The sequence below is a fragment of the Hemiscyllium ocellatum genome, chromosome 18 (genome assembly GCF_020745735.1).
Source record: "Hemiscyllium ocellatum isolate sHemOce1 chromosome 18, sHemOce1.pat.X.cur, whole genome shotgun sequence".
Taxonomy (NCBI): Eukaryota; Metazoa; Chordata; class Chondrichthyes; order Orectolobiformes; family Hemiscylliidae; genus Hemiscyllium; species Hemiscyllium ocellatum.
In genome coordinates this window covers 20036925-20050603 of record NC_083418.1, presented here as the reverse complement: position 1 = coordinate 20050603, position 13679 = coordinate 20036925, and the positions used below count along the sequence as shown (strand labels likewise).

General features: G+C 47.9%; 1 protein-coding gene across 3 annotated transcripts in view; it reads left to right on the top strand.

Moving 5' to 3' along the window:
- The window catches only part of LOC132824148 (proline-rich protein 5-like), a 142264-nt gene that overhangs the window by 95738 nt on the left and 32847 nt on the right, over positions 1-13679 (top strand). For all 3 annotated transcript variants that reach the window (XM_060838412.1, XM_060838410.1, XM_060838411.1), the window contains 2 exons: positions 6680-6737; positions 10336-10427. In XM_060838412.1, coding sequence (XP_060694395.1) covers positions 6680-6737; positions 10336-10427 — 150 coding nt within the window. The remainder of the gene's footprint in view (positions 1-6679; positions 6738-10335; positions 10428-13679) is intronic.

Genomic DNA, 13679 nt, shown 5'->3' with positions numbered 1-13679 from the left:
TACCTCAATAATAATGTGACCTTTTCATCAAAGCTCTCTGTGTACAACTTGCTTCTGTGTAAAGTACACAATTCCTTTGTTCTGTCGCCTGAGCATTCACAGTGCAGTTGTTGTTCCTTCATTTCGGTTTGCGGACTCTTCCTCAGCAAGTTAGACTGTTGTAACTCCTCGGGTATGCCGTGATTGCAGGGTCGGTGCTTGGTGGTACCACCTCTACACTGTCAGGCCAGTCATCGCGCTGAAGTGGTTAGAGTTTCAGAGACTGTCAGGACTAGCTGTGATTGGTGACTCGGACCTGACCATTGGCAGCAGAAACAGCTAGAAAAGCAGTGTGTCTCAATCACAATCAGTCTGTACTCCAACTGCTCATAGGAGACCCAATGGTATCGCATATTAAATTCTCAATATTCCGACATTTCGCAAATGTTTCCTTTACATAATCCCCTGATCATAGGGTTGTGCACATACCTTTGAGGATAGGAGCTGGATGTCGTGTTGAGGTTGTAGATGACATTAGTGAGGTCTCCTCTGAAGTACTGTGTCTCTGTTAATGAAAGGATATTATCAAGCCAGGGAGGGCTCGGAAGAGATTTACCCAGGATGTTGCTGGGAGTGGAGGGTCTGTGATTATCAGGAACCTTTTTCACTGGAGGATAGGAGGTTGAGGGGTGACCTCCATGGAGGTTTATAAAGTCATGAGGGTTCGAGATAAAGTGAATGTCTTTAAGAAAGACATGAGGCAGATTTTTTTTTCCCAAAGAGGGTGGTTCGCGTGTGGAATGAGGAACTGGTGGATGTGGGCAGAGTTATGACATTTAAAGGACATTTGGGCATGTACATGAATAGGAAGTGTTTGGAGGGAAATGGGCCAAGTACAGGGAGGTGGGGATATGGCCCAAGTACAGGGAAGTAGGGATATGGGCCAAGTACAGGGAGGTGGGGATATGGCCCAAGTACAGGGAAGTAGGGATATGGGCCAAGTACAGGGAGGTGGGGATATGGGCAAGTACAGGGAGGTGGGGATATGGCCCAAGTACAGGGAAGTAGGGATATGGGCCAAGTACAGGGAGGTGGGGATATGGCCCAAGTACAGGGAAGTAGGGATATGGGCCAAGTACAGGGAGGTGGGGATATGGGCAAGTACAGGGAGGTGGGGATATGGGTCATGTACAGGGAGGTCTGGTTCCAGGTCTGCCGTCAAATTGTTGGGGTTGTTGAGGACAGTCCACACAGGGAAGGGCTTCTCCGGCAACACCGACAGACTGGGAAGGCATTGGTCCTTGAGACTGATGAGCCGTAGCCAGGACCAGGTGAGAGACTGCTGCTCCCAGCCTCTCGGAGAATGCTCTCCTTGATTGACAGGTGATTGGTAACTGCTTGGAGGGGGATCCGCCTGACCTGTCAGTCTCTCACCTTCAGCTGGCCTTCCCAGCTTCCTGTCTCCCCCCTTTGGGACCAGGTGGAGGGCGACATGAGCCCCTATGGCCTCACGTTCCACCTCCCCATGAGTAGAAGTTATGCCAATGGCTCCCGGAGTAGCACCAGCCACCTTCTCCTTCACTTTCTGTCCCTCTAGAAGGAACATATGTTGGGATTGGGCGGGAAGGAAGCAATATGCCAACGTGAGGCCTACACCCAGTCGATCAGCCCTCTTGCCATGCCTGAAGCCTGGTTAGCCCTAAGGGGGTCAAGCTCTCAAGGCCATTGTACAGCTTCCCAGAGGAGCAGGCACTACCAACGTTGTTAAAGGGCCTGTCATTGGAGGACCAGGCCCCAGTGCAGTACATCACCGCTACCCTCTTCTCTACCTTTTGCTAGTTGTGTGTTCTCTTGCAAAGAGAGAAAGGTGAGAGTTTGTCTGGAGTGGAGTGGGGTGTACAGTACTTGTGGAGAGTGGCCGAGAGGATGAGGGTGAGTGAGTGTCTGTTGTCTAGCTGCAGAGGGAAGATTGAGTGAGGCTGAAAGGTATGTTGTGCTGAGTCTGGCTATAAAGGGCGATGGTGGAGGGATCACAGAGTATGGGGCAGTCTCACATACATCTTTCCTGCCCTCCCAAACTGCTGGATCCTCTTCGTGAGCTGCTGCTAGGTTTGAGGGAGCACACTTCTGTTGTGGCCACTTCTATCCATGCTCCTTTGGGTTGGGAGACTGTTGCTTCGGTGCTGTCCTTGCAGGGGAGAGCATCTCACTACACTCCATTGATCTCAGACAAGACACCCAGATCAAAGCTTCCTCGGTCAGTCTCCTCTCCCACTCTGTAGGTGCCACAGCTTGGAAGTTCCTAGCACAGATGAGCTTCTCCATACATGCCACTGAGACATTGTTCTTTAGCACAATGGACAAATTGTCCCTCACGCCCTAGTTGGTCAGGATGCAGGGTGCTAACTGGCCTTCTCCACTAAAGAGTGACAAATGAACATACAGGAAAGGCTTAGGTTCCAGATCCAATCTTTGTTCCTGGGCACTAAGGCAATATCTATTCAGTACCTCAACCATTTCAACTGCATTTGTTGTCCAGGTCGTTCTGCCATAGCACGAGTTTCATCAACACAAATTCACTGTTTAACGCAATTGATGAAGAGGGGACACTGCTTCTGAAGCATGAACGTGTAAAACGTGCGATTGCAACGCCAACATTTTAAGTGCTATTTTTATTGTGAGCTTTAAGTAATGGGGAGTTGCACAAGAAGAACTACCTGTATATTTTTCCAACTGATTTATTAGCGATCCTATCCCTATCTTCGTTCTCCTTTTTATTACTTATGTGCTCATGAAATACTTTACTCCTTGCTTTTATTAATTTTGATATTTACCCTTCATGTTTGCTTTTTTGCCAACTCATCGTTTTCCCTCTGAGTTTCTCTCCTGCGTTCCACTTTGGAACTGAGATGAGGAGAAAAGTCTACACTCAGAAAGAGTTGTTGATCTTTGTTCGTTCTCGTGGGTGCTTCTTTACTGAGTGTATCCAGAACTGATTTTTATTTAGAGGCTGGAGGATTTATGGAATGTGTGCATGGTACAGAAAACTGGTGAACAGGTTGAAGAATTATCCATGAGTCAATTAAAGTAGAGGAGCAATCTTGAAGGGGCTGAAAGGCCTACACTTCAAGGTAGCGTTTGACTGAGTGGGACAGTGAAGAGCGTTAACAAAACTGTAAATCAGGAGCAAACTCTCTGCTGGTTGGAGTCATACCTGGCACAAAAGGAAGGTGATCGTGGCTGTTGGAGGTCCGTCACCTCAGCTCCACGACATTCTGCAGGAGATCCTCGGGCCCAACTATCTTCAACTGCTTCATCAATCAATGGGAGACAGCGGCATAGTCGTAATGTCATTGGATTAACCATCCAGAGCTCCAAGCTAATGATCTGGGGACTGGAATCCCACAATGACAGGCAGTGAAGTCTGAATTCATTAAGATTCCTTAAAATCCGTTCTAATATATCAAGTGTTTTTGAGAAGGAAAAGTGACTGATTTTATCTGGTCTGGCTTCTGTGTAGTGTCTCCAGACCTTTAGTATGGTTGACCCTTAACTGCAGCTTGCAGTGACCTTGAGTGCCAATCATTGCAAAGGCAATTTGGGATGGCCAACAAGTGTTGGCCCTGAGACCTGCATCCCAAGCAAGAATTAGGAGGGAAGGCTTCCCTCCCCTCAGAAAGTCAGATGTTGGCCAATGATCACACAATGTTCAGCACCATTCATGACTCCTCAGGTACCGAAGCAGTCCAGGTTCAAATGCAACAAGAACTGGGCAATATCCAGACAAGTAGTAAGTGGACATTTGTTCCACATGACCATCGCCATTAGAAGAGAATGTAACCATATCCCCATGACATCCAATGGCTCTACCATTTGTGGATCACCTGTCAGTAACCTGGGGAACAAAGACATAACTGGACCCACCAGTTAAAAAAAAAACTGTGGCCATATTTGTGGTTAATTTGTTCTTTTCGTCAACAAAATGAGATATCCCTGTGAAACCCTTGGTCGAGATCGAAAATGAAAGCTGAAACCCCAGTTATTTCCTGAAAGAAGGAAACCGCAAGAATTCATGGTTTAAAACAAAAAAAGTCGACTATAGAAAAGTGCAAACTGACATGAAATACCATCTTTGCTAACCATCTGTACTCCCAACAACCAGAATCGACTTCATTCAATAGAAATTTACAGGAGCTTTGTGGTTGATTCTAAACATAAATTACACATGAAATGGCAGATCGGGGTCGGACAGATCTTATCAATTGGCTCAGCAATCCAGTCATCGATCACAGTGACAAAAGTTCTTCAAAGCGCTGTCTTCCTCACACGAAGTTTCAGTTCCTCCTCTTCAAGGGCATACTCTGATACCTAACCAATAGCAGTTAACAATAAACCCAGACTCTTAAGGGTGACGTCTTCACCAACAATAACATGACTCCACCCGAACTGCTTGCTTGGTTTCAGATTCTGGATCTGGCCTCTCAAGTCTAGACATACCACACTCTGCATTCCTGATGAAGGGGCTTATGCCCGAAATGTCAACTCTCCTGCTCCTCGGATGCTGCCTGAGCTGCTGTGCTTTTCCAGCGCCACACCCTCGACTCACACCACACTCCCTAGTGGACTCCTCAATTTCTGCTGGTCTCTGATGACTCTGCCCCCCTCTCTTCTACATAATTTCAGCCAGGTATCCAGTCTCTGCCTCGGTCTTCATTTTCTTAGCTAATGGGAGGGTCAGTTTCCCTTTCCCATGAGGGTCTACCTCCCAAAATGCAAGGGTTTGTTTCCCAATGCTGTTGTTCACCTCTTTAAATATTGTCATTTTCTGTCGCTTTGACAGCATTTCTTGTTGCCTCTTGATCTTCCTGTACTCAATCCTCATTCTCTCATAGAATCCCTACAATGTGGAAGCAGGCCATTCAGCCCATTGGATCAATGCTGACCCCCCCCCCCCCCCGAAGAGCATCCCAGCCAGAGCCATGCCCCTAACCTGCCTCAGTAACCCAGCATTTCCCATGGCTAATCCACTTGACCTGCACATCCCTGGACACTGTGGGCAATTTAGCATGGCGCACCGCCTAACCTACACATCGAGTCATGGAGTGGAAAAGCACAGAAATAGAGCCTTTGGTCCAGCTCATTCTTGCCAACCAGGTTTCCCAAGCTAAACCAGTCTCACTTGCCTGCATTTGGCCCATGTCCCTTTAAACCTTTCCTATTCATGTACGTTAAATGCTGCAAATATACTTGCATCATCCACTTCCTCTGGCAGTTCATTCCACATACAGCTTACTGTCTGTGTAAAAAAAAAGTTGCATCGTAGGTTCCTTGTAAATCTTTCTCCTTCCACCTTAAAATTATGCCCTTTAGTTTTAATTGTCTTTACCTTAGGGGAAAGACCTTGGCTAGTCACCTTATCCATGCCCTCATGGTTCTTTGGACTGTGGGAGGAAACCAGAGCAACCTGGAAGAAGCCCACACAGACACGGGGAGAAGGTGCACACTCCACACAGTCACCCCAAGGGTCACATCGAACCCGGGTCCATGCTGCTGTGAGGCAGCAGTGCTAACAAACCCTGAGCACTGTTGGGCATTCCCCAAACTAAACATTGGCCTTTGAAATATCTCATATATTTTATTCATTCGTTACATTAAATTTTATTATGATCACTATTGCTTGGATGTTCAACAAGACCTACTACTTCCCTTATTAGGCTTCTTATATATTGGATCAGCAAGGAACCTTGTACAAGCTTGCGTTGGCGAAACACATTTCTCAATCTTAGTACATCCCAAAGTATTTTACGGTCATTTTTAATTAGAGTCTGTGTCGTGACATATAAAAAGTTACAGCTAATTTGCACACACTTCACACCTACAGCCAGCAATTAAATACTCAACCAAATAATCTATTTTATAAAGACAAATTGCATTTATATAGTTTTTCCCCAACCGGTGGATGTCTCAAAGTGTCTCAAAGTGACGTACTTTTCCAACAGCTGCTGTTGTAATGTAAGAAAGTGTGGCACCAGTTTGTAAACAGCGAGCTCCCACAGACCAGGTTGTGACCAGGTGTTCTGTTTCCCGTGATGTTGGATGAAAAAAAGAACAAAGCAGTTGCATTTGCGTAGCGCCTTTCACATCTCAAAGTCTTTCACAGTCAACAAAGTATTCTTGGAGTGTAGCCACTGTTATAATGTAGGCAACAGGGCAGCCAGTTTTGCTCACAACAAGCTCTCACAGACAGCACTGTGACAATAACCACATTCTGTGCTTTTGTGATGTTGGCTGGGAGACTAGGAGGGTTCTCCAAATCTTCATCAAAAGGCACTGCAGAATGCGCAATTCTTTTCTGGTGATGAGGAGGAGCTGACATTGGACTTAACAGGGGACAAAGTTAAAAATCACACAACACTGGGTTAAAGTGCAACAGATTTATTTGGAAGCACTAGCTTTCGGAGCGCCACTCCTACATCAGGTGGTTGTGGAGTATAAGACCATAAGATAAAACTTAAAGCAAAAGATCATAGTGTTAGGCAACTAGAATGATATATCGAACAAAGCTGGATTGTTGTTCAGTCTTTCATCTCCCAAATAAACCTGTTGGACTATAACCTGGTGTCGTGTGATTTTTTTTAAAAAAACATTTTTTCTGGTAGAAGACGTTCATCAGATTTCTCCTTATTTTTCTTATTGGCAGAACCATCTTCTTTCCAAAGGCTTGGTCTTGATGGAAGAAAAAGTGCGAGTCTGTGAAGGTTGGTACGAAGTCTGTAAAAAAGCCTCATCCAGGGCAAAGCAGCCTGTTCGATTGGCACTCCATTCACCGTCTTCTGCTTTCACCAGGGGAGCAGCAGTGTGGACCATTAACGAGATGCACTGCAGCAACTCCCAGAGGTTCCTTCAATAGCACCTTTCAAACTCACAGCCTTTATCACTTAGTAGATGCATGGGGGCACCAGCACCTGAAATGTCACCTTCAAGTCACACCCTGTCCTGATTTGGAAGTATATCAAGGTTTCTTCATTGTCGCTGTTGAAAACCCTGAAACTCCCTTTCCTACCAAGCGTCCTTGCAGCCCTAGGACTGAAGCTGTTCAAGAAGGCAGCGTCTTTAGGGCACACTGGAATAGGTAATAAATTCTGGCCCACATCCCGTGAACAAAGTTTTGACAAAAAACGTTAGGGGCTGACATTAATGTTAGAAGTCGCGCAGCACTGGGTTATAGTCCAGCAGGTTTATTTAGAATCACCAGCTTTTGGAGAGCTGTTCCTGGTGTTGGGTGATTTTAAATAAACCTGTTGGACTATAACTTCCTGCCATGTGACTTCTGACCTTGTCCACCCCAGTCCAACACCGGCACCTCCACATCATGTTGTCCGCTAATGGCTACTTCTTGGACTGCATAAATTGATCAAGAGTTTAGTACAGTCTGAGCCTTTTAATTCAAAGTCACTGGACTCAAAAACAATAAAGAGTTCCAATAATTGAGCATTAAAGTGCCATTTTGGTCTGCTATCCACATTGCTTAATCCAAATTGGATAATTTAATTTATTGTGTGAAAAATTGGATTCCGTAATGAAAACCGACGTGTACTTCATTTAGTTCAGTATGAGGCAACATGAGGTTACATGAGCATTATTTTGACCATCTGAATGGAAGTTCAGCCATTGTTGTACACCATGTAGTGTTGCTAAATATGCCCACATCTCCAGGGTATTTTGCTCAACACCGAGCTTATTGACTTCAGTATAAGCATTTGGAAGGTTAATATTATTTGAGTCCATGTTTAATTTGATGGTGAGATGAATACGGACTGAATGTAACATGAGCTGAAAATGTGTTGCTGGTTAAAGCAGAGCAGGTTAGGCAGCATCCAAGGAACAGGAAATTCGACGTTTCGGGCCAGAGCCCTTCATCAGGAACAAAACGTCGAATTTCTTGTTCCTTGGATGCTGCCTGACCTGCTGTGCTTTAACCAGCAACGCATTTTCAGCTCTGATCTCCAGCATCTGCAGACCTCACTTTTTACTTGAATGTAACATGAACCAGTAATCCCGCCCAGAAGCATAGTGTGAATGTTCCATTTTTGTAGCTAACTGTCTGTAGTGTTGGAGGAATTCTCACCATGAGCCCCAGTGAGATTGTCCACCGTACCTTACCAAACAATCTCTCGTTAACTCCCTATTCCATTCCTATGGTGTCCCTTACGTCCAGTTCCAGCCCTACCTTCGCACCATTCCCAGAACACTTTGTTTGGATATCCACCACTGCCCCCCCTCTCCCATCCCAATTCCCCTTTCCACTGAGTTTCTATGGATGGACTCAATGGACTGACTTTGACCTTGAGTGAGCTACCCAGACAGCCCCAGAGGAGAAGTGACCAGACCCCTGAATGGTGCCTGTACATTCCATCCTAGCTACTGGAACGTGGCACACTACCATACGGTGCACTGTTCACCCCCTATCACTGAGGACCGCTGAGCAGCTACCAGGCTTTGTGACTATGTTACTTGGCACAATGGTAAACCATGGATCATCCAAGTAGGCACTCAGTGAAGAGAGTAGTGAGATGCAGCCTGGTCGAGTCCATGAACTGGGTGCCTATCCCCATGCAGAAAGTGTCCTTTCAAAAGCCTTTCAGTGCCCGCTGTCTATAGCCCCGCAGTGAGTATCTACGTTTCCTAGGTTTGCTGCAAGTGGGTCGGAGATGCACCACGATAGTCATGAGGGGTTGGCAGATGTCAGATGCCAAGGTCTGTGGCCAAGGGCTGTGCATGACTGGTGCCCATGGATGGTGGCTGGAGATGCTGAGCAACACAGGGTCTCCTCAGAGCATCCAGCGGCGAGCTGAAAACTCCAGGTACCCGCTCTGACTTGCACCTGGCGAACACTTGACAGCACGTTTCCTCAGTCCGTTTGGTGGGAGAGGAAGCTGCTTGCTGACGAGGTGGGTGGTGGCATTTAGCAAGCTTTTAAAACCCCTTTCTTCGGCATCTCACCACTGCCTAGCAGGAAGGTCGCCTCCCCACTTGGTGAAAACACAGCATGTCCAGCCAGACGGCTCCCAATGTTGGGATAAGCCTCACCAGCTCCTGCCACAAAATCTTCCAACTTGGCCCAGCCCTCACTGAACAGACAAGCATCCGGTGCTCCATCGATCAGGGAGTTTACAGGGAAGACAACAGGCAGGATTCAGGCTGGCGTCAGACCGTGGGGAGCAGGCTATAACTAACTGAAGAGTTTCAGCCTTTGCTGTGTGAGCACTGAGTTGGTGAGCTGCTTTACCGTCGGGCCATGGTCAGCTGTGATGATTAGGGCTGGGGGATGATTATTGCCAATGTTAAGGCCCAGCTCCCTTCTAACCATAGTGATCGCGAGGGTCACTGTTTAGGAACAGACGAACTGATCATTATGATTGAATGTTTGACTCCCAGCAGCAATGACAAGGAATCCCACCGTTTCCTCACTCCCAGCCTCAGGTGACCAGCTGCATTTGTCAAATACTGAGTGGGTATTTTAATAGGACGGCAAGGCATCGTGGAATGATAATAGAGTCCTCGTAACAACTGGCTCAATCACTTCCACCCTATCAGAATGAGTTGTTGGTCTCTGTATGATCTATTAGATGGAAATTTCAGAAAGGCACATGTTCTATCCCCTCCTGTGGGGAGAAAACCCGCAATCCAGCATTGTGGGAATTGTTAGTTCCAGAGAGTCCATTGGGACGGTGATGACAGCAGTCGAACTGGAGTCGGAAGTATTCCTCTGAGGTTGAGGCTGGGAAAGGACGGCTTGCACTGACATTGCACCCATCATGGCCTCAGCACGATGTACGCAAAGTGGAGTGCAGGTGCCACCGAAACGTAGAGAGCGGTGCAGCCAATTTACACACAGCAAGGTGCCACCGAATTGGAGACGTTTTCAGCACGGAGCGAGGCCTTTTGGCCTTCTGTGTTTACAGTGGTCGACATGACGCCATCCAGTCTTCTCCTGCTTTGTAGATCGCTGCATGGCAAACACTGGATCAGTGATTAGAAGCTTTCTGCCTCCAACATCTGTTCAGACAGTGAGCTCCAGATCTCCACCACTGTCCAGGTGACCACCGTCCCCCTTAAACCCCCATCTAAACCAGCTACTTCATACCCTAAATCTCATTATAACTGCTCAACCCTTATAATATTCTCCATTTCAGTTAGATCACCTGTCCCAAAGAAAACAATCCCAATAGTTTGCTCACTGCTAAAATTCTCCAGTCCAGGATGAAGCGTGCTTGACATGAACGTTAGCCATGTGATGTTTTCCACGAATCGCCATCGATGCCTTTTGCCAGATGTTTCTTTTTTGCTTTTTAGGTGAAAACCTTTTGGAAGCTTTGACAAATAGTTGGGATAATTTCTTCACTGAAATCCTACCCATGTTACAAGCCATATTTTACCCTGTGCAGGTAAGGAAGGATTGATTCTGGATTATCTAACACCTTTGCAACAAAAACAGCATCCTTAGTATCCACGGTTCAGATTTGCTGGTGCAGTGCTGAAAATCCTACACCGCATTTCCCACTCAGGAATGCTACAGCCTTCTGGACTGCTGCACAGTGGCTCAGTGGTTAGCACTGCTGCCTTGCAGTGCCAGAGTCCCAGGTTCGATTCCAGCCTTGGCAACTGTCTGTGTAGAGTTTGCACATTCTCCCCGTGTCTGTGTGGGTTTCCTCTGGGTGATCCAATTTCCTCCCACAGTCCAGAGATATGCGGGTTAAGTGAACTGGCCATGCTAAATTGCCCGTAGTGTTCAGAGACCTATAGTGTTAGGGGTAAATATGGGATAAAAGGGTAGGGGATCGGGTCTGGGTGGGTTACCCTTTGGAAGGTTGGTGTGGATTCGTTGGGCCGAAGGGCCTGTTTCCACACTGTAGGGATTCTAAGACTTAATATTGAGTTCAATAATTGTAGGGCTTGAGGTCATGTCCTTACCCCCAACCCCAAAATAGCCGGCCTTGTCATCACATGGTCTGCTGTTACACATTACCCATTGTCAGCTGCTAACATTGCCCCAGACTGGCCTTTACCCAATCCTTTGTCTGTCCAACTGTTTTTCTCCCACTTTGCGCTCTCTCTCCACCTATCAGTTAACCTCTCCCCCAACCCCATCTTCTACACGAGAAAACATCCGTTTTCTAGTTACCATCAGTTCTGAAGAAGGGTCACTGGACCTGAGATGTTATCCGAAATCTGCTTTCTCTCTCCACAGATGCTGCCAGGCCTGCTGAGTTTTTCCAGCAATTTGGTTCTGACATTAATCCAGTTACCTCCCCTTCACAGCTTACTTTCTGACCTATCATTTACAATGCTCTCATTGGTTGTGCAGCCACAGTACTCTGTGGTAAAGAGTTCCAAAAAGGTTCCCATGCGATTGACTGAAGAAATCTTTCCCCATTTTAGTCCCAGATGGCTTATTTCCTATTCAGAGACAATGCACCCGTGTACTGGATTCCCTAGTTATTGTCTCAATATTGACCCTGACAGTCCCATCAATAACTTTGTGTCTTTCAATTAGATCTCCCCTCTTTCTTCAAACCTCCAGGGAATATGGAGCTGGTTGACTCAATCTCTCCTCACGGGATAATGCCTTCATCCCCGGGACCAGTCTTTTGTTGCTGTCTGTTGTCAGAGAGAGAGCACCAGCGTGAACCTGCTTCTCTGGCTCCAGCAGCTTCACAAAGCTACTGCTCACTAACCAAACCAAACCAGAGAAAAGCTGAGCTGAGAGAACTGGCCACTCCCCTTGCATTGTACAAATTTTTTTTTTGAAACTTGAAAGCCAGTTTCCTGGGGCAGTATCTGTTAGCTTTAATCAAGTTGACTCTAAAACCATTCCAATCCCAGACGTCTCGGAGTCTGTGTTTTTTTTATGACCTCCTGACAAAAAGGAAGCCAGGGACACCATAACGTTGTTAAAGGAGCATCATGGTCACATTGTCCATAGTATTCCATGCCCCACCAAAATCACCTCTGCATACCTCGACACTGTCCTGTCCCCCTTAGTCCAAGAACTCCCCACCTACATTCGGGACACCACCCACGCCCTCCATCTCCTCCATGATTTTCGCTTCCCCGGTCCCCAACGCCTTATCTTCACAATGGACATCCAGTCCCTGTACACCTCCATCCTCCATCATGAAGGCCTCCAAGCCCTCCGCTTCTTCCTCTCCCACCGACCCAACCAGTACCCTTCCACTGACACACTCCTTCGACTTACTTGAACTGGTCCTCACTCTTAACAACTTCTCCTTCCAATCCTCCCACTTCCTCCAAACCAAAGGAGTAGCCATGGGCACCCGCATGGGCCCCAGCTATGCCTGCCTCTTCGTAGGATATGTGGAACAGTCCATCTTCCGCAGCTACACTGGCATCACCCCCTACCTTTTCCTCCGCTACATCGATGACTGTATCGGTGCTGCCTCGTGCTCCCATGAGGAGGTTGAACAGTTCATCCACTTTACTAAGACCTTCCACCCCGACCTCAAATTTACCTGGACCGTCTCAGACTCCTCCCTCCCCTTCCTCGACCTCTCCATTTCTATCTCGGGCGACCGACTCAAAAAAGACATTTACTACAAACCGACCGACTCCCACAGCTACCTAGATTACACCTCCTCCCACCCTACCCGCCGTAAAAACGCCATCCCATACTCCCAATTCCTTCGCCTCCGCCGCATCTGCTCCCAGGAGGACCAATTCCGATACCGAACAACCCAGATGGCCTCCTTCGTCAAAGACCGCAATTTCCCCTCAGACGTGGTTGATGATGTTCTCCACCGCATCTCCTCCACTTCCCGCACCTCCGCCCTTGAGCCCCGCCCCTCCAATCGCCACCAGGACAGAACCCCAGTGATCCTCACCTTTCACCCCACCAACGTCCAGATACATCGTATCATCCGTCGTGACTCCCTCCGTGACTCCCTCGTCAGGTCCACACCCCCCACCAATCCAACCTCCACTCCCGACACCTTCCCCTGCAACCGCAAGAAATGCAAAACTTGCGCCCACACCTCCCCCCTCACCTCCCTCCAAGTCCCAATGGATCCTTCCATATTCGTCGCAAATTCACCTGCACCTCCACACACATCATTTTCTGCATCCGCTGCAGCCGATGTGGTCACCTCTACATTGGGGAGACAGGCCGCCTACTTGCGGAATGTTTCAGGGAACACCTCTAGGACACCCGGACCAACCAACCCAACCGCCCCGTGGCTGAACACTTTAACTCCCCCTCCCACTTCGCCAAAGACATGCAGGTCCTTGGCCTCCTCCATCGCCAGACCCTGGCCAACGACGCCTGGAGGAGGAGCACCTCATCTTCCGCCTAGGAACCCTCCAACCACACGGGATGAATGTAGATTTCTCCAGCTTCCTCATTTCCCCTCCCCCCACCTTATCTCAGTCCCAACCCTTGGATTCAGCACCGCCCTCTTGACCTGCAATCTTCTTCCCAACCTCTCCGCCCCCACCCCCTCTCCAGCCTATCACCCTCACCCTCACCTCCTTCCACCTATTGTATTCCCAGTGCCCCTCCCCAAATTCCCTCTCCCCTACCTTTTATCTCAGCCCGCTTGGCACACCAGCCTCATTCCTGAAGAAGGGCTTATGCCCGAAACGTCGATTCTCCTGCTCCTCGGATGCTGCCTGGCCTGCTGTGT